Genomic DNA, 23,303 nt, shown 5'->3' with positions numbered 1-23,303 from the left:
GTTTGGAGTTGCGAGGTTCCGCAAATTCCGTCGTCCCTTATATACGGTGCTGCGATCCCACACTGACCCAGTCGTAGACTCTGATCACGGCACACGCTCTGGGAAACCCTGCGTCTAGATCGCACAGACCGGCCAGGCCTGCAGGCTTGCCTACGTCTAGGCAGGAAGTTGCGCAAGAAGATTCGGAGCGGATGGAGACGGAGAAAGGACCGAGACCAGAGGCGGATCGGTGACCAGTGTTATCTTGTTGGCCACATGTCCTTCGGTGCCTGAGAAATGCCCCCTATGCTGTGCACGTCCGGGGCTGCGGTCGCAGGGATAGTCAAACTGGCTGATAATTAAGTCGTATGGTGTGCATACACAGGGGTCAACGTAAGGGATTACGACTGCCAGGCCAGTGGCACAAGGGCCGTTCAGTGCTAGAGGAGACGCGCCAGAAAATGGTATACTGCCATTGTTACCCAGGATAATAAGGGTAACAAAAAGTCGTGATGCCCAAGTAAGACTCAGTTCCAGCGTCTCTTACCATATTCTATTGGGCCATTGATAATGATCAGCGTCGAGTACTGCCTGTCCTCACTAAGACTTCACGACTTACGCATGCTATGCTGAATCCATCGTCTTCACCCTCACCCTCGTTGACTTCCCAGGACTTCAATAACAACCGTAAACGTTTACGCACACTTTCCTTGGAATCCGCATCCTCCTCGTCCTCACCAAAACGCTCCATGTCTCAAGACCCTAGCCTCGACACTCATGACACGCCCCGCCCGAACGATCTCCCTACGCCGCCCGCAGAGGACGCAAAGCAAGCAGCAGACGTCGACGTCTACATGGCCGAACAGGGCGAGGCTAGCGGCGAGGCCACCGCCACGAACCCGCTAGAAGCCTCGTCATCGAGCACGAGTCCGCTTACGCTCCGGGAGAAGTATCTGAAGATCAGTCCACTCGTGAAGCGCGATATGGTCGTGGGCGAGACGTGGTATGTGGTGTCCCGGAGATGGTATAGACGGTGGGAGAAGGCGTGCACAGGTTCCGTAGACAAAGAAGGTGCGGTCGAGGAAAAGGACCTCGGTCCCGTGGATAATGGCCACCTCGTCGATTTCAAAGGCAACATCGCCACTACCTCTGTAACTGAAGGAGTCGATGTTCAGTTCTTGCCCCAGGAAGCCTGGGATCTAATTGTTTCATGGTGTGTTTCTTGCAGAGAGCATATATGCTCTTCCTCCCCTCACATTTCGCTGACTCGAGTCCGCACAATGTAGGTATGGCGAACCCAATACGCCAATACCACGCAAAGTGATTAAACGCGGCTTGGCTCAAGAGATCACCCTTGAACTGTTCCCTCCGAAACTGTATGCACATGTCCTCACACCTGACAGTGCGGGTGCCCTTACCCCCAGCACTCCCGTCGAGGTTGTTGTGTCATCTACAGACGCGCTCCGTGACGTCCGCAAAAAGCTCTTCGATGCCGTCTGCTCCGACTCTGCGAATGCGGAATTCAAAGTCTGGGCTCTCGGCGAGTGGCAGCCCACCTCCAAATACATCTCGCTGTCAGAATTCAAACGGATGGACGCGCCCGACCAGCTGGTGGGAGACACGCATACCTTCGAAGACTCTGTCTTCGAGGATCAAGATGCGTTTGCAGTGGAGGTCAAGCAGGACGGCCAGTGGCTCGTGCAAGACACGAAGGACTCGCAGACTGCCCTGAGTTCCTCACAGCAGACTCCACCCGCTGACAATGAGCCGACGCCTCTGTTCCAGTCAGGAAGCGATTTCTTCTCGCAGATGCAGGCCAAGAAGCCGCAGCCGGTATCGACCTTGAAGTCTGCTATTGCTGCTATCAGAGAGACGAAAGACCCGCGACCGGCCCCCAAAGCATCAACTATCACGCCTGGCACGCTCGGTCTCGGAAATATGTGGGTCTACGCTTGTTCTCCATGTGTGTGCGTATGCTGAAATTGAGTAGGGGAAATACTTGTTTCATGAACTCCGCTATCCAGTGTCTTGTTCATACGCCAGAACTTGCAGACTACTTCTTAAGTGCGTGTATCTTCTTGTGTCCAGAGTGGTGTAATTAAGCATCCGATAGCTGGTGTGTTTGAGAAGGAGCTGAACCCGGACAACCCTCTCGGCATGCATGGTCAGATTGCTCAGGCGTTCGGCGCACTCCTCAGGAAGATCTGGGCACCCACATCCTCCGCGACGTCGTACTCACCAAGGGAGTTTAAAGCTGTCCTTTCGAAGTTCGCTCCGCAATTCAGCGGATATCAGCAGCATGACTCTCAGGAGTTGGTCGCCTTCCTTCTTGATGGTCTGCACGAGGATCTCAATCGTATAATCAAGAAGCCCTACGTAGAGAAGCCAGATTGGGAAGGCGGAGGCGATAAGGAGCTCGTATCGCTGGCGCGAGAATCTTGGGACGGGTACTTGAAGCGGAACGACAGCGTTATTGTCGATCTGTTCCAGGGACAGTACCAGAGCACTCTGGTTTGCCCTGAGTGCGAAAAGGTATGTCGATGTTTTGTCGTACGTGACCGTTCTGATGTGGACGAGCTTCGCTCAGGTGTCCATTACGTTTGACCCGTTCATGTACCTCACTCTTCCATTGCCGGTACAGAAGAAGTGGAAACACACAGTCCACTATGTGCCTTGGGATCTAGAGAAACCGCATCTGAAGGTACGCGCTACCCATCAAATCTGATCCACCATCCCCTAACGCACACTCCGTAGGTTCCGGTCGAAATTAATCGAGACTCCAGCTTCAAAGACCTCCGAAATCTTTTCGGACGCTGGTTTGACGTGAATCCCGAGAATGTAAGGCGCATTCTGCCCCTTACCTGCGTGCGACTAACACCCGAATAGCTGCTCACACTGGAGATTTTCAACCACCGCTTTTACAAGAACCTAGACGACACCATCATCTGCGGTGACATGACAGACAACGACGTCATCGTTTGCTTCGAGCTTCCTTGCAACTCCAAGCAAGCGCGTACGTACAAGAAGTCTGATGAGGATCCCATCATCATCCCGGTCGTCCTGTGCGACACTCCTTCCCGCTCGCGCGTCTCCTACGGGAGCAACCACAGCCATTTTGGCTATCCTTTCTTGACTGTTGTGACTCCAGAGCAAGCGAAGAGCAAAGATGCTGTTTACGACCTTATCGTCGAACGTCTTTGCAGGTGGACTGAAAACGTTCGCGATCTCTACCAGTGGGAGCTTCGTTCAGCTTCTGCGTCCATGGAGGAGGTCCCAATACCTCTGTCGAATGGCCCCACCGTTGAAACTATTACGGAGATCAAGGAGAACGGAGAAATTGTAACCGTCCAAGGAGGAGTACCTGAGGAGGGCGATATCGTTGACCAGAAGAGTGTCGTCGTCCAGGAACAAGACTATGATGCCATGGACACAGAAGACGATGCTCCGCGAAGGACTGGATTCAAGAAAGGCCTCTTCCAGATGTTGGTCAGCCCTGGATCGTCCCAATTTGCTGTCAGCTACGGTAGTTTCAGCAGCTCCAAGACTGAGAGCATAGATCATCGTGCGGAGGCCGCCGAGGAGATAGGCGAACCGGTCCTAAACGAAGGTGAAACCATCCTCTGTGAGTTTGACGAGCACACCAAGGCGTACTACTTTGGCGAGCAACCCAAGTACGAGCACGCGAAGTGGCAGCTCTGGGAAGAGTTTGTCCACCCTGAGATCAAGGCTTCGCGCGAAGCAGCGTCTCAAAAGAAGAGCCGCGGCATTTCACTACAGGACTGCTTGGATGAATTTACGAAGAAAGAGCAGCTGGGCGAAGATGACCTTTGGTATTGCCCGCGCTGCAAGAAGCATCAACAGGCTACGAAGAGCTTCGATCTTTGGAGTGTGCCCGATGTTCTCGTCGTGCACCTGAAGCGTTTCAGCAACAGTCGCATCCTTCGGGACAAGATCGACACCTTCGTCGATTTCCCACTGAGCGGCCTCGATCTGACGTCGATGGTCGGCCAGCGAAAGGTGGCTTCGCGACTGGTGGAGAAGGGCGAAGATCCGAAGGAGCTCGGCTTGGATGATATCGACGAGCCGCTTGTCTACGACCTCTTCGCAGTCGACGAGCATCTTGGCGGCTTGGGAGGTGGCCACTATCGTGCGTATGCTCTGAACAGTGCAGACCAGCAGTGGCACCACTTCGACGACTCCTATGTATCTCCAGCGCGGCCTGAGGCTGCTGTGGTACGCTCATAGCTCTTCTTATCCTTTGGACCCCCCTAACGACATGTTTTAGAATCAAAATGCGTACCTTCTATTTTACAGGAGGCGCGCCTCTCGTCCTTTGGGAGGCAAGACTCATGATATCGTCCAAACTGCTCGGGTGTCCGCCCAGCAATCACCTGCCGCGCAACCTGACGGTGCACTGCCGGAAATAAAGCTGGAAGACTCTGGACTGCTTACACCTCCGGCAGATGATGACGACGGCATGATCGGTTCCAGGCGTCATGGGACGTCGTCTTTGCTGAAGATGAAGATAAGTCCAGATACTTGGAGGCCGCCGCACACCGACTGGGACAACACTTCCACCTCGCCAGCTTCGACGCCGCCACCGCTGGACGATTTGGAGCCGCCTACATTCGAGGACTCCCAGTTGGACCCCATTCTTCAGACTTCTCTGCCACCATTACAACTTTCAGCAGCGCAATTCGATTTTCCAGATCCCACCTCGCGAGGCTCTCCCTCGTCGGTGCGAGCCGAGTTCGATCAAGATCAGGAGCAAGATATCGAACTCGACAGCGACGATTCTGGCTCTAGAAACTGGTCCAACGAGAATGACCCGGCAGCGTGGCTGTCGCAGTCGAACTCGCGCAGCTTGTCGCAGGAGGACCTTTCCATGGAGGCGGAACCAGGGAAGGACGACGACATGAAGGCGGTACTGAACGCTGTAGCTTAGAACGTTGTAGAATATGGAACGTGCCCTGTAATGATCTGTAGAGTAGAGCAGCTGTATATTGGACATTGCGTCTCCGCACCTCCTACACGCTAATTATATCTTGCATTTGCTGTTCCCCAGCATCTTCGCCGCGGCCGGGCGCTCCTTGTGTCTGGCTCGCGGGCGCCCGAGCGTGATTCCTAAATGACCACCACCGCCCTCTCTGCAGTGTTTGAGGATGAGCAGAGTTCCGCCCAGCCTGCTTTATCTCACTGTATATAACCCTACTTTGAGACATACCGGACCCATCGTCGGCGACGATGAAGACGCAGATGAGCAGGCTCAAATATTATTCTACACTGCAAGGGAACGAGCCGTCTCCCGGGACAAGATCCTGAGACAGGTCGGTCTCGTGAAGGCTCTGGTAAACTTTACAGGGTATGTATCAGGTAGATCTATTCTTATGGGCTGGTCCATATATATTCTGTTTGCAGGATGTTCAGCCCCTCGGATATGTGCGAGAACACGCACTCACAGTCGAGGCGGATGGTTATGGTGTCTCCGGAGCCCAACTTTTGGTTTCACGCCGTAAGTATCTCTCAACTACTACATGACTCGTGTCATAAACTGCAGGGGAAAGTATGATTGAATAGAGCGCCTGGTAGTGCGTCGAGCTCGCAAAGTCGCCGCGGCCGCCGCCGCCCGCCAAGGGCAAGGGCAAGGGCAAGGGCAAGGCCTCTGCCACCCAAGAGGTTGCCTACGACTACTACGATTCTTCTGTTCATGATTTGGCACTGAGAACTCGTATTGTGCATGGTTATGAGCAGTTCAAAGTGCGTTCTCGCGACTCTGCACGGGGCTAGTAAGGCTGACTGCCTATCCAGCTCACACACGGATCCTTCACGTCCATCCTGGCTTCATTGGGACAACAAGCACTGGAAGTTCAATTGGAGAGATTTTTCACTGTATGGGCATGGAGCTGGGACTTCGAGGAGGATATGGATTTTGCTGGCCATCTAGGTAAGCGTTATGCTGTCTGGTTCGTGAACACTTCACCAAAGCGTCTCCATTAGGTGTCCCTCTTCATCCCTTGCATCGATCTCTGTCCCCCATCCTCGATGTCTTCTCTCAAGAACGCCTGGAAACTTTCGTCACATTCCTCCTCATACCGCCCTTTGTCGTGCCATCGACCAAACTAATAGAATCTGGATACCCAAGCGTACTAATCAGCCACATACTCTCTCGTATACCCCCGCCACCTCCACCAACCAATAAGTCCACAGATTCCAAGCCGTACAATGCTGAGGAGAAGCCTGCGGCTGATTTGGCTGTTCCTCGTACCTTAAATACGAAGAGCCTGAACGACACTATTCGCACGGCGAGCCCATTCATGAACATGAATATGGACATGCGCAGTCTCAAATGGATGTGGAACGGGCTGACATTCTCAAAGACCTCATCGGCGAAGCCTACCGCACCCTCGTCACCATCTATAGCGGCTACAGAAGAGCACGCTCAGGAGCCTTTGCCATCTCAGGAGGCGAAGATGCAAGAAACATTGGTGGTTCCCCAAAGACCCGAGGCCGAGGTCGATGCAGAGTCACTACAAGAAGCTATCTCGTCAGATTTCGAAGGTACGATGTCGCACGTCCCATCGCCGACGAAACCAGAAGCTATACCGCTACCTGCTTCACCACCAAGTAGCCCTCCCGACATATGTGATGTCGAAGCGACGCGAGGTGACGATGGAACTGCGGAACTTGAAAACACCCCTCGCATTGCCTTTGCGTTCCGAGCGGACGGGATTCAAGCATTTCCAGAAGTGTCCAACATAGCCAACCCTCACAATTCTGTTCTAGAGGAGCGGCCAGCCACTCCTGTGCCACAGCCAGATTTCATATCAACCATCGTTTATCTTGCGACCGGGGCCAATCCTGAGCAGACGGTACGACATAGGGTCTACCATGCTACAGTGCGTAAATCTGCTCACGGTCCCTTCACATCCAAGGCTGATCCTTCTGCTTTTTAGCAAGGGATTGTGACATTCGGTGTGATCGCCGAGGATGGAAATTCTCTGGATCTATCCCTTATAGCCAATGCGCTAGTTGGTCTCTTCTCCAAGCTTGAGGACGTTGTGGAAGAGGGCGAGAAGTAAGTATGGTCCAAGACTTCTATGTTGTCGCACTACTCAGTGTGCCGGTATGTAGGCGGACTGACGACGTAGCCACGCCGGTAACGAAGATTTTGGAGCCACAAAGCAAGCATATCATCTGCACAGGCGGCTACACCTTTTCTTCGTCACCAAGCTTCTCCTCGAAGTCGGAACACTTGTTTAACGGTAGAGAGCGGCTGCACAGGTTTGTTTCGCTTGTGATACCATTACATGGATGCCATTCAAATTCTTTGCCTTACAGTGAATTCGACATCCAGGAGGTGTTCTCGCGCAGCCAAAACCCGCAGCACTGGCACATCTCGAAGCGCAGCCTAGGCGTGAACCAAGATGGTAATATGGTCGATGGTCAAGTGTTCATGGAAGTTGCGCGCAAGGAGAGCACCCTCGCAGATGTAGACAACGAGCTTACCGGTGCTGTGCGGCGTTTCCTTGAGTAGGAATGAGATTTCGCACACGAGACATGTCGCGAGAGCACTATCGCTCCCCCTGTGCGGTATAATTGATGCCCCACAGCTGCACAGCAGACGGAGGGATTGATACTCACAGGCCCAGGTATGCTGAGAAGACGCCGCTAAAGTATCTACGCGCAAGCGAGAAGGGATGTATAACAGACCGCTCTTGTTATCGATGCAGACCTCAAGAATGTCGGTAGTAGTTAGCGCTATGACTAAAGGTTGACCAGTCGATGACTAGTTAGTGATTAGTTAATGGCTGGTTAATGACTGGTTAATGACTGGTTAGTGATTAGTTAATGACTAGTTAATGACTAGTTGATGACTATCATGACCAGCTAATGCCTGGTTAATAGCTAGTCAATGATTGGTCAATGATCGGATCAATGACCGATCAGTGACTGGATGACTAAGCACTGCTGAAGCGAGACCGGGGTGTAGCATGGCGGTTCACAAATTATATTCGGCCCAGCACTAGCCCAGCAAGCATGTCAGAGCTTCAGGAAAAAGAAAAAGAAAATATTAGAGTGGCTGTGTGCTGCAAATCACATATTTTTGAGGTCTTTTAATATTGCCTCAGGGAACGTTGCTGGCACTGGTGGTTCCGCTAACTACCAGTAGGACGTCTACTACCGTGTGACGCTGAGCAGCAGAGTCGATCGACAAGATGAGGTAGCAAGAAAGCTCCTCCGTAGGTATCTCGATTCATTGCGTCGCTGGGAGTTACTTGCTACCGCGCTTAGACTCCTTAGTCAGTAGCTTTGTGGCGCCACACTCAATAATTTCTGCCTGTGAGTCACGGTCATCGTGCTCTGATATGCCCAGTTCCCAACTGTCACTCTGACGCTATGAATCTATTGGAACAATGTTGGACTTGAGATTAATACTGTGCTATGTATAAGCGATGTGGTTTCGTGCAGTGGGAGCCAATTTAAATATCACGAGACGGAAGTTAGCTGAACTTGTGAAGTCTCGTTGAACTTTACTAGAGTGCATTTATCAAAGAAATGCGCTTGATAAGAGCATAGCAAAATTGTGTTTGTATAAAGACTGCCAGAGCCTAGCGTCCACCACCCAACGTTTTCATACGTGCCTCTGCCGCTCTCGCTCGCCTCTCCCGCTCCACTTTGGCCCTCATCTCAGGCGTCAGTCCCATCACGCTCTCACCGGCACTCGATGGGCCGCCCAACTTTCTGGGTCCATCCACAGACTCCTTAGGAGTTTTCCGGGCTTCTGGCTTCGGCGGCTCGATCACGGCAGGCTCCTTCTCTTTCTGCACCGCTTCCCGCTCCTTGATCTTCTCCTTGAGCCCCTTTCTGCGCACCTTCTTCTTTTCCTCCCGCTCCTCCTCCATCTCCTTACTCAGCACACTGGGCACCCGCGCGCCGCCTTCACCCGTCCCAAGCCAGTCCCACCAGTCAGCGTGCTCCGCTGCACAGCGTCGGAAGACATTCCGCACGCCCTTCGTCCGCGCGAAATCGTATGCCGTCCGTCGGCTGCCGCCTGCAATACGGCGCGATGCTTCGTCGTCATCTTCAAAGCTGTCTGCCACGGGCGCATTGACGCTGCGGTAAGCGTCGATCGTCGGGTCTGCGCGGGCATCCTCGAGCAGCCAGCGCACGATGTCTTCCTGGCCTTTGCGCACCGCGTACACCAGTAACGTCTCCCCCTTGGAGGCGTCATCGATATCTTCCGGCGCCTGAGCGTTCACGCCACTGGGGCCCAGGGCGTCTCCGCCGCGTGCCAGGAACGACTTGAGCGCGTCGAGACGCCCCTTTGCTATCATCTCGAATACCCTTGACCATCTGTCTTCGAGTTCGCGTTGTGCTTCGAGCTGCGCAAGCTCCTCCGGGCTGAGTTTGGGCTTCTCAGGCTTGCGCTGTGGTTGCGCTGGTGTTGGTGCGGGAACGGGTTTGGGCTTGGGAAGTGAGGCAAGGTAGGCTTCGTCCTGCTCACGGAGAGCATCTTCTGTCAGATGAGAAGTCTTGGCACGCGTGAGCTCTTGCAGGCAACGGACCAGCTCCGATTGAGTTGGTCGCCGTGTTGGGAAGGGGAACGTCCGCAATCGGTCGTCACCTGTCTTTGTATCAGCATTGTACATACACCTGGCAATCTTATGGCACACCTTTCTCGAGGACCGCACCCTCATAATCGAGGAAGATCCGACGGTTTGACACGCTTGCGCGGATGAAGATACGCTCACAGTCATAAAGCTCATCCGCCCAGTCTGTTAGTAGACTGCGGATATCCTGCACGGGAAGGCGACGTTAGAGAAAGGACGATAAGAAGTCGAGCAAAACAAAATTTACATCTCGCAAAGCTTGTTCGCCATATCGTCGAAGCATGGCACCCGCGCTGACTGCCTTGCTCTTTGAGTTATCGTTTGCGCTTTGCGAGCCTCCTTGCTTCCTACGAGCTTCGCGAAAGTGTCAAGATTAGAGACCCCGTGAGGCGATCAAGAGAAACTTACTAGTATAGCGATGGAAAGTTTTGTGCTTTAGGACTTCCGTATCAAGCTTTGGCTTCTTTGGTTTACCCTTCTTCGTTAACCCGCCATCCTCCTCCTCACCTTCCGGCCTCGATACGCGTACAATGGCGCCAGCAAAGTGACCGCTCGCGACCATAAATAAGGCCCACTTCCTGCCTTCCTCGCCTCCGCCCTTCTGCATATGCCTCAGCTCCTCAAGATAGCGCTGTCCGGTATCTTCCCCTCGATACGAGATGAGACTGGAAGGGAAAATGACTTTGTACACGCCGAGTTGGGTGGCTGGAGGTGCATGGAACCATGCTACAGGCGTATTTGGGACATTGCGGTTGGCGGTGTCGTCGTCTTCGTCCCCACCTGCGCGGATGGTGTTTAAACGTTTGGCTTTCCGCACCAGTGCAGAGACAGCGTCATCATCAGACTGGTCGGTGTCCTCGGAAGACGACGCAGAGCCGGAGAGAGAGTCCTCCAGGCCTGCGCAAAAGGGTAAGCGAAATGGCAGAACGATCCAAAACTGGACGTACCGTCCGCTAGCTGCGCAAACTGTGTTTCTGAGACAGTATCTCCGCTTGACATGCGCATCTTCACATTATATCGATGCCAATCAGAGCGGAAATGTATTCGCTGTTCGTCCACATCTGCAAAGATCACGCCCAAGCAGATGTTGCATGCACGAGCTCCAGCAGGCGCAGAGGGTGCGGTGGGAGAAGGGGAGGTTGGACGTGAGTGTTCTTCTGCGGACGTGGGGATCGCTGAGGGCAAGTTTCCAATGATTCGCGGGACGAGGGTATCGAGTAGGTGTTGCGGAATAGAGAATACATGATATTGTTCGTAGCGTGCCATTGCGATTTCTGCTTGAGAATACAGTAGTAGGGTATAATCTGATCTATGGTGGATGTCGGGTATAGGTTACGAGTGAGTTAACGTTACAGTTACTGGTGGGGGGTCTTTATGAGTATACACCGCGCAGCACGGATCCGGGAAAGCGATGACGATGACTCGGTGATGGTGACTCGTGTACGTCGGAGCTGATGAAGACAGTAGTTGGGGTAGGATTGGTCAGCGGGCGGTGCTGAAGAATGAGTCGTCAGCGCTCCCGAGAAATGATGAGCAGAGCACAGAAGCCGACGTGAGGGACCTGACGAAATAGACGAGAAATTGGGTCGAGATAGCGGCCGTGTGGCGGCTCGCATGGCCTTCCCATCACGTGCGACGCGTCCGAGCGCGTAGACGCGCTGTTCGGGTCTCCCTTTCACGACGACCACATGCCGCCTCATCGCTCCGCACGTTCCCGCCCTGCCGACGCCGTCCCCGTCGACGTCGACTCAGACAGCCAAGGCGACACAGAAAATGACGAAGAGCCCACACCCAAGCCCCAGCGCACCTCGCGGAAGCGTGTTAGCGAGGTTTTCGACGGCAGCTTCACGTCCGAGTCTGGTAGGGCGCCCCTCAAATCTGTTAACATCAACGACGACGCCGCAGAGAAACGGCGACGCAGAAAGAGCGCCCGCCCAGTAATTCCCCTCGATGACAATGAGGCAGGACCATCTACCGAGGACACTAGGGCCGCCGCTCACGCCAGGCAGACGCAGCAGCTCCTGTCTGTCGCAGAGGCTCCTGCGATTGATGTTCCCCTCGATGTCATGAACTCGAATTTTGAAGAGTGGATGAAGATGGCTACAGACAACGTACGTCCCTACCTCTCCAGTCTCGACGGCTTGCTCGCTTTGGTCGTTGCCTCCTCCACAGAAGGAGTTGCTGCTGCGAAACCATGCTTCACGGCTAAGAATCTTGCCGATTCACTGCCATGATACGTATTCTGCTGGAGCTGGCCTAACATGTCGCCAGAGACTGGCATTTTTGCTCTCGTTGCCATACTAAAGCTTACCGTTGCAGAAAATTAATGCAGCAAACTCCTGGAACTTTGCTCTCATTGATTACTTTCACGACATGTCCCTATTGCGCAACAACACCGATAACTCGATCAACTTCCAGCGAGCTTCCTGCACACTAGATGGTTGCGTCAAGATTTGGACCAGCCGCGTAGATAGCGTTGGCACAGAGACCGGGAAGCTTCTCAGCAACCTGGCGAACGAAGGTCGTATCGGTGCCGATGACGACGACGACGAGAATGAGGATGGAGAGGGTGGAGAGGGAGTTCAGGCGAAGAAGCGCAAGACCCACCGTCCGGCATCGACTCTTGCCAAGGACATCTCCCAGCTGCGGAACAAGAAGCTCGACCTTGAATTCCATGTAGATCCTCTGTTTAGGAAAACCTGTGCCGATTTCGACGAGGGCGGCGCCCAAGGTCTGCTCATGAACCACCTTGCTCTTGGCGTCGGTTCAGATGGCAGCCTGCGGGTCGTCTTTGACGCCAGTGACTCTGTTGGCAAAGATGACGAGGAGGAGCTTGAGATGGAAGAGCCACCTTCTGAGGTTGACTTGTCAAATCTTCGACGTGAGTGTCATGGCTGATAAACGTCTCAATCTGATCTGACAGTCTCTGACAGAGCAATTCCTGCCGAATTGGAGCGACCTCGAAGAGAAGGCAATATGCCATTCGCTCCATGACTTTTCCTTCTCAAAAGACTCCTGGGCTCTCGACGACTCCACCACACTCTTCCGCAACGACCACGCTTTGGAGCAGGATGACGACGGCGACGGCGACGAGCCAGCGGGTTTCAACGACGACTTCAACGAGGCTCCGATGGACATGGGAGGCCCCGCGCCCGTTGAGGACTTCTTTGTGGGCGACCAGGCCGTCAACGACGACTACATGCACGAAGCTCCGCCGAGCCCCAGCGTTGGTGGCTCTGAGCATGGTTTGGCCGATGAGGCGAGAGAATATGGTGCCGACGGGGCATTCGTGCCATTCGACCCACGCAGGGCGCCCAACGAACGCGACCTCGTTATGGCGATGACTGACAACGAGGAAGGTGGCATGATGTACGATTACTTTGACAAGGGTGCGCTCAAAAACTGGGCCGGCCCCGAACACTGGAAGCTGCGCAAGGTCGTCCGGAGGCGTAAGTTTTCAATGCATAAATGATTAGTTGCTGCTGCTGACGCATGTGCCCAGCGGACGCCGCTGAAGCCGCCCCGAAGAAGCAGCGCGAGAAGAAAGAGGCGCTGAAGATTAACTTCACCGAAGAGTCCGCCGAGAACGTCAAGGAAATCGCGAAGAAGCTCTTCGCACCCCCGTCAAGAGGTGCCGCTCTGACGCTGCCCGGGCCGTCGCTTGCCAAGAAGAAGAGGGGTCGCAAGGGCAAAGACAAAGAGAAGGACGAGAAGCGGTTTAACAATACGCTCCCCGACGATATGCATTTCTCGAGCAAGCAGCTCGTGACGCTCTTCCTCAAGCCCAAGTTCTCGGTAGGTTTCTCTGAGCATGATGGTCGCGGAATGATGTTAATTTCGCGCAGCTTCGTACGCGCGGACAGCGTGGGCGGTTGGATGACCGCCCCGAAGGCGAGGTCGACGAGAACTTCTGGGCACAAGCGGCTGCTGATCAGGCAGCCGGTCGCTCAGGTTCTGACGATCTGGATGCAAGTGAGTGTACACCGTCGCTGGTCTCAAATACCTGTACTCATACTGTTGTCTGTAGCGCAAGATGGCGGTGCCATCCCGTTCAACACGCAGTTCTTCCACGACGAGTATGATGATGCGCCAGGCTTTGATGATGCCTTTGACGGTGACGGCGGCGACATCATTACTGCCATGCCTGAACCTGGTGAACAAGACTTGCTGGCCACAGCACCGTTTAAGAGACGCGTGCGGCCGGAGACTGTTAACTACGCCAAACGTGCCAAGCGGGTAGACGTCAGGAAGCTGAAAGATAATATCTGGAAGAATCTGGACATTGTGTGCCAGAGAAGCAGGACGACGATGATGATGCTATGGTATGATTCTCTATACGCTGTGTGAGAATCGCGACTGAGGAGTTCGATGCTCAGGACACAGACGACAGGCCAGCGACAGACCCGGCGGAGCCAAGGGGATTCGAGAACGTCATCTCGGGCCTGCAGCAATCATATCCGAAGGAAAAGCTGGAGGACATCAGCACAAGCTTCTGTTTCATCTGTCTATTGCACCTTGCCAACGAGCGTGGTCTCAAGCTGGAGAACGGCGACAGCGAGGATACGATTATTCCCGATGACGAGGCGGACAAGAAGGTCGGCAACCTATGGGACCTGAAAGTACGTCTGCATTCAAAGCACCTCCCTGGTGTCGTCCTGATGCGTTTTTGCAAGGTATACCGCGATCCCGATGCTACCCCCGCAGCATAGCTTCGCGTCGATGGACTTCACGGCTGTTGTTTCTTTTGTGTTATCCTATTTCTTAACTATTTCTCTTGGCTATCAAATCTCTCTTGTTGTTCTTTTGTGAATAGAATACTATATTATGAACTAAATGTCTACGATACAATTGAGAACAATACTTTTGACCCTCTGCACTTTCGTTTCGCGGCGCTCGCGAGCATGTGCTGAAGTAATGCGGTGGCGCTAAAGTACAGAGTTCGACATTTTGTCCATGTACAAACCTGGCCTCGACCATCATCTCCTGCGCGTACGATGGCCTTGCGGCGGTGGATAAGGTATGCACTCTTGCTCATGTTATATAGATGTCAATCTAATGGTGAGGACGCAGTAACTACACGCGCCAGCGTCGACCGTCCGTGTCTTCCGTTGACCTGCGCGGCATTCCGTCCGCTGAGTTCACTGTACGTGCCGTCTGCCACGCATGCGTGTCATGAAATAGCTCATTGATAGCTAGTCCTACCCATAGTTTAAAGCGGTCTCCCTCGGCCTGCTCATTGGCTGTCTGCTGTGCTTCACGAACCTCTACTTTGGGTTACAGACGGGATGGATTAGCATGTGCGTCTTTCGTGTGTCAATCGCCCATATCCATTGATATCATGTGCTGCAGAATGTCGCTACAGTCTGCCTTGATAGGCTTCCTCATGTCCAAGTTCTTCCCCAAACCGATTACTGCGCAAGAGAACATCGTGATTCAGACTACTGCTGCTGCAACTGGTACTGTACGTGCAATTGGCGAAAACCTCGTTCGCATACTGACACTGTGAGTGTGCAGATGCCCCTCGCTGCAGGATTCGTCGGTATACTGCCGGCCCTTGGCCTACTAGACGAAGCCCGCGACGGTGTACCCGCGATTCACTTATCCTGGTGGTCGGCCATAGCGTGGTCACTCGCTGTCGCGTTCTTTGGGTGAGCGGACAACACCTCCGGTTCATGCACCATGACTCATCTCATTGCCCGTAGTGTCTTTCTATCACCGCCGCTCCGCAAACGAGTGGTAAGCACAGATTCCTTGAACCCTGTCGGTAGCTGATGTTCCCATAGATTATCGAAGAACAACTAGCGTTCCCATCCGGAACTGCGACGGCACAGCTTATCTCTGTCCTGCACGACCTGCCCCCACCTGACACCACAGTTTCCCGGCGCCGAGGTTACAGGGAGCTTGAGCACGACGACGACGCTCGGGAACCGCCCACAAGTCCAGATGTTGCCGAGGAAGGTGGTTTACTTGAAGAAGCTGAAGCCATCACCGCCCAACCGGAGGGGTGGTCTGCGTTGATCTGGAGCTTTGCAGCTTCTGGAACCATGACTGTATGTGCGAACCCGTGTCACCTTTCTCTTTCGCTTAACTTATTCTCGGCAGCTCCTGGCATACTTCTTCCCTGTTGTGTTCTCGATCCCACTTTTTGGAAGATACCTTGCTCAGGAGTGGCTCTGGACGTTTACGCCTAGCTTGTCATATGTCGGTCAAGGTAGATTGCAGTCTGGTTTTGGGTCATCATGTGCTGTCTGACGAGTCCGCGATAGGTATCATTATGGGTTTCCCCACGACACTCAGTATGAGTCTGGTACGCTGGCTGTCACAATTCTAGCCTCATTACTGACCTCGTGCATAGGGTATGCTCGTTGGCTGGGGCATCCTGTCTCCCATCTCTAAGCGCGCCGGCTGGGCCCCCGGACCTGTAGGCGACATGACGACAGGTGCACGCGGCTGGATTCTCTGGGTGTCGCTCGCGATTATGTGCGCGGACAGCCTTGTCTCGCTACTGCCCGTCATCTACGAGGTCATAGTAGAGAAGCTACTGCCGTCAGCTCTCTACTACAGGCTGTCCAACGATACCCAAGACTCTGGGGACAAGGAGTTCGAGACTGAGGATCGACTCGTCCCCATGAAGTGGGTATGGTGGGGTCTCGGTGGTAGTGTCACCTTCGGAACAATACTGGTATGGGCAGTCTTCGGGCACGAGGGCATTACGCCTTGGGCTACCGTCATTGGCTATGTTGTTGGTGCACTACTGAGTGTCCTTGGGTAAGCGCTTGATATCGACTACCCTAAAATTTGTTTGACGCAGTATTTTCCCAGCGTACGTGCACTTGGAGAGACAGACCTCAACCCTGTGAGTGGACTGGGCAAGATCAGCCAGCTCTTGTTTGCTTGGATCCAACCGGGGAACGTCGTTGCCAATATCATTGCTGGCGGTGTTGCCGAGGCAGGCGCCCAACAGTAAGTGCATAGTTAAGCGACACATGCGCACCCTTGACATAACCTTATGCAAGGGCGGGCGATCTCATGCAAGATCTAAAGACGGGACACCTGCTTCACGCGTCTCCACGGGCTCAGTTCTACGGACAGTTAATTGGCTCAACGCTCTCCATTCTGGTCACATCGACGGCCTATTCGCTCTACACGAAGGCGTACCAAATCCCTGGCCCCTCTTTCCCGGCACCAACCGCATATGTCTGGCTAAGTCTGGCCCGTCTTCTGCGTAAGAATCATTAATACGCGTAAGCACGCTAGCCACTCACCTTCATTCACAGGTGATGGCAAATTGCCCGAGAAGAGCGGGGCGTATATGATTCTCTTCGGCCTTATTTTTGGCATCGTCGCAGCCTTCAAGACCTACGCCGCACGCAAAGAGTTGTATTATGTGAAATGGATCCCGTCCGGCATCGCGTTCGCCGTTGGTTTCCTCAACACGCCCTCGTTCTCAATTGCGCGTCTTATCGGCGGCGTGGCCGAGTACTGGTACTACAAGCGCATGGGCGGCAAGGAGAAAGGTGGCATCCGACTAATTATCATCGCAAGCGGCTTTGTTCTGGGAGAGGGTGTTGTCAGCGTCATTTCGCTTGTTTTTAGGACCTGGGGTATCGGCGTTGCGAGCTGTTGGGGCTGCATACCTGGATTGTGTGGAGGATGTCCTGCGTAAACTTACATGGGTTATTCGTTCTTTGGAATGTAAGTGCTTACGACGCGTTATATTTCCTTCCCTCATACTGCTCTGTGGAGCTAGATCATCATACATCTCACACTTATGTCGTCGACCCGTCCGTCACTCTACGGGCTGAGCCTTGCCACCACCAAACGCATAACCATCGTTCGTCCCTAAGTTCCATAACTTGGAACGCAGATCAGACTTCGTACCCATTATCATCACACACGCACTCAGAAACCAGCTGCAGTCTTTACCTCAGCCTCTCCTCCATTTCTGCAGTTCACGAGCCCATATCCAAACGCAACGCCCTTCAGCTAATGTCGTGCCTCAATCCCCAATCTTGTATGTAGCAACAACTTACAACGAGCTGAGTGGATAGTATGAGCAAGGCTCGTGTACGGACATATATAGAGGATCTTTGCGAATCACGTCAAGTACATAGGGGGTTGCGAATACACAGGTCTCGAGAAGAAGGTTCTCACTACTCGAAGTCATCGTCCGGAAAGCATAGCAAGACAGTGTGAGAGTGAGCAGGAAGTGTCACACTGGCGGACGCACCATCGAAGCGATCGCCACAGCCGTTACCGTTACTGAGACAGACTCCGGAGCCGTCTATTGGAGTTACTTGCAGACCGTTGATCGTGTTTTTCTGGGTGTCACCACAGCCAAGGAGGCTCGCAGCCCTGGATCTGATCAAATCTTCATCGAAATTCGGATTGGTGTTGGAGCCGCTGATGTAGTAGGCGCAGCCTGATAGTCTTAGACATCAAGCTCCAACTCTCCATTGATGCTGAAAGCTCAGCTTACAGTTTCCGTGACAAGCCACATTGTAAGCAGGTTCGTCGAAATTCAAGCCATTCATGTAGCTGTAGGAAAGTGATGGTAAATTTGGGATCCTCTCAGGATAAGTGCAATGCAGCACGTACTGGCAGACGTTTGAGCCGGCAGCCCAAGCAGAGTTTCATGTGCTGGGATTGACTAGGGCCTGACAATCAGAGAGCGTTGCATCCGCAGTAGTGCCTGCGTGGTTATGAGTTGAGTCGCGCGAACTGGATTAGCGAGCAGGGATTGCATACCACAGTAGACCTGTGAATCAGTAATGTCACGCTCAAAAATCCTCATGCCTGCAATGGCAAATGGGAGAGCGGCGAGAATAGTGACAGAGAAGATGGTAGAAAAGTGCATGGTGTGGTCGAGGAGAGTCAGATGGTAAGAGAAACCAAAGGTGTAGCTGTGGTAGTAATCACCAGAAGATAATTGGCACTTATATACGCCTATGGCTTAAGCACTGGTGCGTAAGATGAACAAGTCACTCTCTGCTCATCCACTTGGAGTCCGCGGCACAGGCCGCAGCCGTCACGGTGTAGGAGGCTATCCGGTACCCTCCGCCGTGGTGGAGTCGCCCTCGTCGCAATAACACCGGCAAACGCAGTTGATGCTATTTCATCATCCGCAAAATCTTCAACACTGCCAAGCCTTACAGGCTGGCTTCAGCCAACTGTGATCATGAAGGACAGTCTCGGCTTGATGTTGGCCATAATTATCTGAACCTGTCGGCCATGACTGCCCCAGCGATACAACTAAACGGAGAATAGTCTGCACTGGTAAGCGGAGTCTCTCACCATGTTTCATCAGAGAGTAGCACGACGCCTGCGACGAAGCAAGCGCAAACATCGCAGCGCAGAGGTCGATCTAGGCGCCACAAAGTTGCTGACTAAGCACCACATCGTTTTTTGTCTTCACGTGACGCCAACCACCACCTTTCTCGCGTCCCCCATCCCAGCGTCACGATGGAAATTTCAGGCAGCTAATACAACTTTTCAGCTGGACCATTAGATGGTAGCGCCTATGCGACGTAGTGCAAACGACTGACGACAGCATGGCTTGTATTTTGTCGCTGCAGGTTGGCAACAAGGTTTCCAACGGCCAGCTCCACCACCTAGAGATTGGCAGATGCATATTGTTTCATGACCCGGCAGGCGACTTCTGCCTCTGCTTGTATATGTCATCTGCTACTTGCATGCTATATCGTGCATTCATGCAGAGCTGATGCTTCACGATCCGAACTCCGTCGGACATGCAGGACTGGCAGGACATGCAGGACTGGCACATCGGATCGTAGTGTGTCGGGTTGGTACAGCATATTGTCGAGAACACTTTGCTACTGACGAGCATTTCCTGTAGTGACGTGTGGGGAGCACCTGCAAGTCGTTTGCGGAATTTCAGGACTCTGCGGCTCGTGTTTAATCATCCAGGCGGTGCAAGCATTCCCTGGCTCGTTTCAGCGGATGGCCTACGGTATAAAAAGGCTTCTGCAAGCTCTCCTTGTTCCACAGAATCTAAACCTCTGACACCTGTAACAAAGTACTCAACCATTGATACTTCACAATGACCTCTGCTCAACTCACTCTTGCTGGTATTGGTGTCCACTGCGGAACTAGGGCGGATGCCACGCTTTCAGACTGTAAGGCTCTTCTGAACAACGACGCGACGTGATCCGCTGCTTGGGCGGGTACTAGCAACGTCTGCCAGTACGTTTCGTCTCCGCTCTCACGTTGTCCGTTGCCGTACTTCAGTTATTCTCAGTTACTCAAACTCTGACAGCGGTGTCATCAACACTGTGGCATATAACACTGCATGCCATGGGAATTGTATGTTCTTTTCTTTCTTTCTTTCAAAATGCGCTCACTCATTCACACATACCATGCTTTAGGCTGCATCTACTATGCCAGTATGGTCGGAAACACACCTAACGAGGCACAGACACGAGCAGATGCTCAAGGCCTTCTTGGTGTGCTGATACTAAAGCCAACAAGATCAATGGTTTGGACTTCTTCGAGGATGGCCGCGGCGTTTGCATCAGTAACGGAAATGGTCAGTCAAGATATACCCTCGCCGTCTTTCAGCCTCTCACACTCTTTTCCAGGTTGCGGTGACTGCTTTGATGGTGGGTTTATTACTTGCTTTTCACAGGCTACACCGGAATACTGACTGTTATGACTAGACGCCGACTTTTCCGGGGGATGTGCGATTTGCTAGATATCGACTGTCTGTATCGATCGTATGTGCCACGACTACTGGTGTTGAGCAGATATCGGAGTATATATGTCTTTGAGCCGTACGTATTGATACGCGGCTTCGTAAACTCCACTCCTGGGTTGGTCATGAGGTCCCAAGGCATCAGCTTCTCCAACCGCCGGGAGCTTTAGCGCGTGCCAAAACTGCGTCCCGTCGGAATCTCACAAGACACAGCGGCTTATCTACGTATGATATCTGGCTATCTGGATAGCTGCAGTTTTTAAGGTAGATAGCGTTTACTTCGTGCTGCGGAAACCTGCACTGAACGCCCCATGTCTTCAGAACCGTCTACTGTTCGCCCCGCTCTTCCTCAAGGCGCCGGGTATGGCATCTGCGTCGGTTTCGGCGTACTCTTTGCAGCAGCGATGTGGTACACTGTCCGGATGCTGGCTCGGTTTAAGAACGAAGTGCAGGGATCTGAGATGTTCATGACCGCCAAGCGCAGCATGAACACAGGACTCATCGCTAGCGCTGTTGTATCCTCCTGGACTGTTGCAGGGACGCTATTGACTAGCTGCACTTGGACTTTCAGCTACGGTGTATCCGGAGCATACTTCTGTGAGTTCTATGTTTATACGAATCGCCTTGTCGCTTGCTGACCCAAGCTGCCACAGATGGTGTGTGCAATGCAACTGTATAAATATATTCTCAGGTTTAGCTTCTCGCAGGCGCGGGTGCTTGCGTGCAGATATTGATGTTCTCTGTGGCAGCCATCGAACTGAAGCGCAAAGCTCCTAGCGCACATACATTTCTCGAGCGTACGTACCTATCGTTGAGACTAGATAAGCCTTTCTGATTTAGCTTCAGTGACGAAGAGTTCGTGGTGTTCGCGCTCTGTTTGATTGAAGTCTAACACACCCTCCTTCAGTTAGATACGGAGTTCCCGGCCATTGCATTCAAATTTTCTACTCTTCCCTGGTGCAATTGTTCAATTGTGTCGGTCTCCTTGTCGGAGGTAGGTTTTACATTGGCACACGTCCGTCGGTGATAGACTAACCGTTTTCCTGAGGTTCCGCTGTTTTCTCTTCAATCACTGGCATGAGTCCGGTGGCGAGTTGCTTCTTGCTTCCCATAGGCGTTGTGATTTATACAGCAACTGGTGGAAGTGAGTGACTACTCCTGGTTATCGAAGGCGCCATTGCTGACACCATTCAGTCAAGGCGACTTTCCTCGTGTAAGGCATCCTGCGTTAAGTCAAAGCGGATCCTCATACCGTCTCAATAGGGATTACATGCACACAGTCTTCATCTACGTCATAATCCTTGTCGCACTCTTCTCCGCGTATGCGACAAGTCCTCTCATAGGAAGTCCGGACAGGATGTACTCGCTCCTGACATCCGCCGCCCAATCATCACCGGCTCCAGGCAGCCCCGAAGGCTCATACCTCACGTTTCACTCCATCCAAAGTCTGGTGCTTGGCATTGTTATATTCGTCACCGGCTGGGCCGCCACGGTTGACGTGCAGCTATTCCAGAAAGCCATCGCCGCTAACCCGGCAGACACCCTGAGCGGGTACCTCCTTGGCGGTCTCTGTTGGTTCGCAATCCCCTTCTGTCTCGCTACCACATTCGGTCTCGTAGGTCGTGTGTTGCAGACGAACGCTGTATGGCCGACGTTCCCGAGGATGATGACGGCGGACGAGATCAATAAGGGGCTGGTTCTGCCCTACGCTGCCCAGGCGCTCCTTGGCAAGGTGAGTCTTGTGTATACTTCGATCCCATGCATCACTCAGTGTTTGAGCAGGGCGGTGCCGTCCTGGTGCTGCTCATGATCTTCATGGCGGTCACGTCAGCTTTCTCTTCCGACCTCGTCTGCATCGCTTCAGTCGTGACCTATGACATTTACCGTGGTTACATTAACCCACAAGCCACGGGCAGACGGCTCCTAAAACTCAGCCATTTCGTCGTCATCGGTTGGGCGACCATATGCGCATGCATTGCTACGGGATTGTCGCACACTGCTATTGGCGTGAATTTCATTATAGTACGTGATCGCTTTGCATAGAACATTCCATAACTTACATCGTGGCCGTGTCTCCAGACGACGATTGGTATTATCACCGGACCCGCGCTGTTCCCAATTGCTTGCACTCTCTTATGGAGGAAGCAAAACACTGTCGCAGTTGTTGTAGCTCCTCTGCTTGGAACAGCCACAGGTCTAGGGTGTTGGATCGGTTCCACACGCCACTGGTATCATGTGGTATGTCCGTTCGCACATGTCGAAAAATAATATGCAATTTATCTATCGGTACAGACCACCATCGACACCTTAGGCGAACCCTTGCCTCTTGTCGTCGGTAATGCGACGGCGTTATTCTCTTCTATGGTTTACAGTCCCATGCTCACCTACATTTTCGGCGCGCAAGACTTCAAGTGGGAGAAGTTCGAGAACATCGTTGCCGTCGACGACAGTGATGTGGCGGGTATGACGAAGACGCAGCTCGTCCAGCAGAGCAAAGTCGAAGACCCGAGGATGGACGAAGCCACCAACGCCAAGATGAAGAGGGCGACCTTGGTTGCTGCGTTCTCATCAATCGTGAGCTTCGCAGCTTTTGCAAGCACAATTCGATCTTGACATTTCTGTAGGCCGTGACGCTTGCCTTTGTTATACTCCTCCCCATGCCCTTGTACGGGACGCGATACGTCTTCAGCAGGCCTTTTTTCCGTCTTTGGGTCGTCTGGACGTTCGCGTGGGCCTGGGCTGCTGGCTTAATCATCACGCTGCTACCCCTTTGGCAAGGTCGTCGCACGCTATGGCTGGTTGCCTCACACATTTTCTCAACAGAGGCATCTGTCACTAGTTTGCCGAGTCCGGCAGAAGGCTTGGTAGAGCAGCTGGGCAGTGAAAAGAATGATGAGAAAGCTGGTTCTGACGTAGAGAGTGCAACACAGGTTACTATCTTACCATCACCCTGAAGAGTCTAACAGCCAGCCGTATAACCAGTGTCAAATAGTTCGTCGAAC

The 23,303-nt window shown here is 53.1% G+C and overlaps 9 protein-coding genes across 9 annotated transcripts; 7 read left to right on the top strand and 2 right to left on the bottom strand.

The window, feature by feature from the left end:
• Positions 1-560: 560 nt before the first annotated feature.
• Positions 561-5,046, top strand: PHACADRAFT_129620 (uncharacterized protein). Its single transcript, XM_007400645.1, has 8 exons — positions 561-1,192; positions 1,266-1,919; positions 1,970-2,043; positions 2,093-2,511; positions 2,567-2,680; positions 2,734-2,817; positions 2,866-4,212; positions 4,265-5,046. The coding sequence occupies exons 1-8, from the start codon at positions 606-608 to the stop codon at positions 4,922-4,924; spliced, it is 3,939 nt and encodes a 1,312-aa protein (XP_007400707.1). The 5' UTR covers positions 561-605; the 3' UTR covers positions 4,925-5,046.
• A 70-nt stretch (positions 5,047-5,116) lies between these two features.
• On the top strand, positions 5,117-7,761 carry PHACADRAFT_213358 (uncharacterized protein). Its single transcript, XM_007400644.1, has 8 exons — positions 5,117-5,341; positions 5,398-5,491; positions 5,569-5,736; positions 5,788-5,923; positions 5,977-6,875; positions 6,933-7,054; positions 7,111-7,260; positions 7,318-7,761. Exons 1-8 carry the CDS (start codon positions 5,142-5,144, stop codon positions 7,511-7,513), a joined length of 1,965 nt encoding a protein of 654 aa, XP_007400706.1. The 5' UTR covers positions 5,117-5,141; the 3' UTR covers positions 7,514-7,761.
• Positions 7,762-8,418: 657 nt separating this feature from the next.
• PHACADRAFT_263724 (uncharacterized protein) lies at positions 8,419-10,743 on the bottom strand. The gene is made up of 5 exons (XM_007400643.1): positions 10,538-10,743; positions 9,999-10,487; positions 9,838-9,944; positions 9,654-9,777; positions 8,419-9,604 (listed from the first exon to the last, which is right to left on the bottom strand). The coding sequence occupies exons 1-5, from the start codon at positions 10,593-10,595 to the stop codon at positions 8,589-8,591; spliced, it is 1,794 nt and encodes a 597-aa protein (XP_007400705.1). The 5' UTR covers positions 10,596-10,743; the 3' UTR covers positions 8,419-8,588.
• A 535-nt stretch (positions 10,744-11,278) lies between these two features.
• PHACADRAFT_200374 (uncharacterized protein) lies at positions 11,279-11,824 on the top strand (the record flags this gene model as incomplete). The annotated part of the gene is made up of 1 exon (XM_007400642.1): positions 11,279-11,824. One exon carries the CDS (start codon positions 11,279-11,281, stop codon positions 11,822-11,824), a length of 546 nt encoding a protein of 181 aa, XP_007400704.1.
• A 139-nt stretch (positions 11,825-11,963) lies between these two features.
• On the top strand, positions 11,964-14,299 carry PHACADRAFT_200373 (uncharacterized protein; the record flags this gene model as incomplete). The annotated part of the gene is made up of 7 exons (XM_007400641.1): positions 11,964-12,471; positions 12,524-13,039; positions 13,093-13,385; positions 13,436-13,562; positions 13,618-13,874; positions 13,967-14,209; positions 14,264-14,299. 7 exons carry the CDS (start codon positions 11,964-11,966, stop codon positions 14,297-14,299), a joined length of 1,980 nt encoding a protein of 659 aa, XP_007400703.1.
• Positions 14,300-14,579: 280 nt separating this feature from the next.
• PHACADRAFT_263721 (uncharacterized protein) lies at positions 14,580-17,546 on the top strand. The gene is made up of 14 exons (XM_007400640.1): positions 14,580-14,607; positions 14,661-14,733; positions 14,799-14,887; positions 14,940-15,051; positions 15,105-15,238; positions 15,293-15,326; positions 15,374-15,640; positions 15,693-15,801; positions 15,857-15,897; positions 15,946-16,358; positions 16,413-16,553; positions 16,607-16,815; positions 16,868-17,285; positions 17,341-17,546. Exons 1-13 carry the CDS (start codon positions 14,585-14,587, stop codon positions 17,254-17,256), a joined length of 2,034 nt encoding a protein of 677 aa, XP_007400702.1. The 5' UTR covers positions 14,580-14,584; the 3' UTR covers positions 17,257-17,285; positions 17,341-17,546.
• Positions 17,547-17,743: 197 nt separating this feature from the next.
• On the bottom strand, positions 17,744-18,447 carry PHACADRAFT_188014 (uncharacterized protein; the record flags this gene model as incomplete). The annotated part of the gene is made up of 4 exons (XM_007400639.1): positions 17,744-18,012; positions 18,070-18,160; positions 18,189-18,247; positions 18,339-18,447. The coding sequence occupies 4 exons, from the start codon at positions 18,445-18,447 to the stop codon at positions 17,744-17,746; spliced, it is 528 nt and encodes a 175-aa protein (XP_007400701.1).
• A 1,203-nt stretch (positions 18,448-19,650) lies between these two features.
• Positions 19,651-20,301, top strand: PHACADRAFT_166109 (uncharacterized protein; the record flags this gene model as incomplete). The annotated part of the gene is made up of 6 exons (XM_007400638.1): positions 19,651-19,754; positions 19,849-19,913; positions 19,976-20,055; positions 20,079-20,136; positions 20,189-20,209; positions 20,267-20,301. 6 exons carry the CDS (start codon positions 19,651-19,653, stop codon positions 20,299-20,301), a joined length of 363 nt encoding a protein of 120 aa, XP_007400700.1.
• A 311-nt stretch (positions 20,302-20,612) lies between these two features.
• On the top strand, positions 20,613-23,255 carry PHACADRAFT_104356 (uncharacterized protein; the record flags this gene model as incomplete). The annotated part of the gene is made up of 10 exons (XM_007400637.1): positions 20,613-20,898; positions 21,009-21,111; positions 21,213-21,295; positions 21,350-21,445; positions 21,496-21,514; positions 21,565-22,033; positions 22,084-22,323; positions 22,381-22,539; positions 22,594-22,875; positions 22,926-23,255. The coding sequence occupies 10 exons, from the start codon at positions 20,613-20,615 to the stop codon at positions 23,253-23,255; spliced, it is 2,067 nt and encodes a 688-aa protein (XP_007400699.1).
• Positions 23,256-23,303: the final 48 nt, after the last annotated feature.

This window comes from Phanerochaete carnosa (assembly GCF_000300595.1).
Source record: "Phanerochaete carnosa HHB-10118-sp unplaced genomic scaffold PHACAscaffold_11, whole genome shotgun sequence".
NCBI lineage: Eukaryota > Fungi > Basidiomycota > Agaricomycetes > Polyporales > Phanerochaetaceae > Phanerochaete > Phanerochaete carnosa.
The sequence above is the reverse complement of the archived record's forward strand: the minus strand, read 5'-3'. Positions and strand labels throughout refer to the sequence as shown.

Bases quoted from the DNA above. Each gene is read 5' to 3' on its own strand.
- PHACADRAFT_129620 (XM_007400645.1), top strand. From the start codon at position 606: ATGCTGAATCCATCGTCTTCACCCTCACCCTCGTTGACTTCCCAGGAC. The intron at 1,920-1,969 runs GTGGGTCTACGC...GAAATTGAGTAG, and splicing joins ACGCTCGGTCTCGGAAATAT to GGGAAATACTTGTTTCATGA. The intron at 4,213-4,264 runs GTACGCTCATAG...GACATGTTTTAG, and splicing joins CGCGGCCTGAGGCTGCTGTG to AATCAAAATGCGTACCTTCT.
- PHACADRAFT_263721 (XM_007400640.1), top strand. From the start codon at position 14,585: ATGGCCTTGCGGCGGTGGATAAG. The intron at 14,608-14,660 runs GTATGCACTCTT...GTGAGGACGCAG, and splicing joins GCCTTGCGGCGGTGGATAAG to TAACTACACGCGCCAGCGTC. The intron at 16,554-16,606 runs GTAAGTGCATAG...ACCTTATGCAAG, and splicing joins GCCGAGGCAGGCGCCCAACA to GGCGGGCGATCTCATGCAAG.
- PHACADRAFT_263724 (XM_007400643.1), bottom strand. From the start codon at position 10,595: ATGCGCATGTCAAGCGGAGATACTGTCTCAGAAACACAGTTTGCGCAG. The intron at 9,778-9,837 runs GTAAATTTTGTT...CTTCCCGTGCAG, and splicing joins GCGAACAAGCTTTGCGAGAT to GATATCCGCAGTCTACTAAC. The intron at 9,605-9,653 runs GTGTGCCATAAG...ATACAAAGACAG, and splicing joins GGGTGCGGTCCTCGAGAAAG to GTGACGACCGATTGCGGACG.
- PHACADRAFT_213358 (XM_007400644.1), top strand. From the start codon at position 5,142: ATGAGCAGAGTTCCGCCCAGCCTGCTTTATCTCACTGTATATAACCCT. The intron at 5,492-5,568 runs GTAAGTATCTCT...AGCGCCTGGTAG, and splicing joins CCAACTTTTGGTTTCACGCC to TGCGTCGAGCTCGCAAAGTC. The intron at 5,737-5,787 runs GTGCGTTCTCGC...CTGCCTATCCAG, and splicing joins ATGGTTATGAGCAGTTCAAA to CTCACACACGGATCCTTCAC.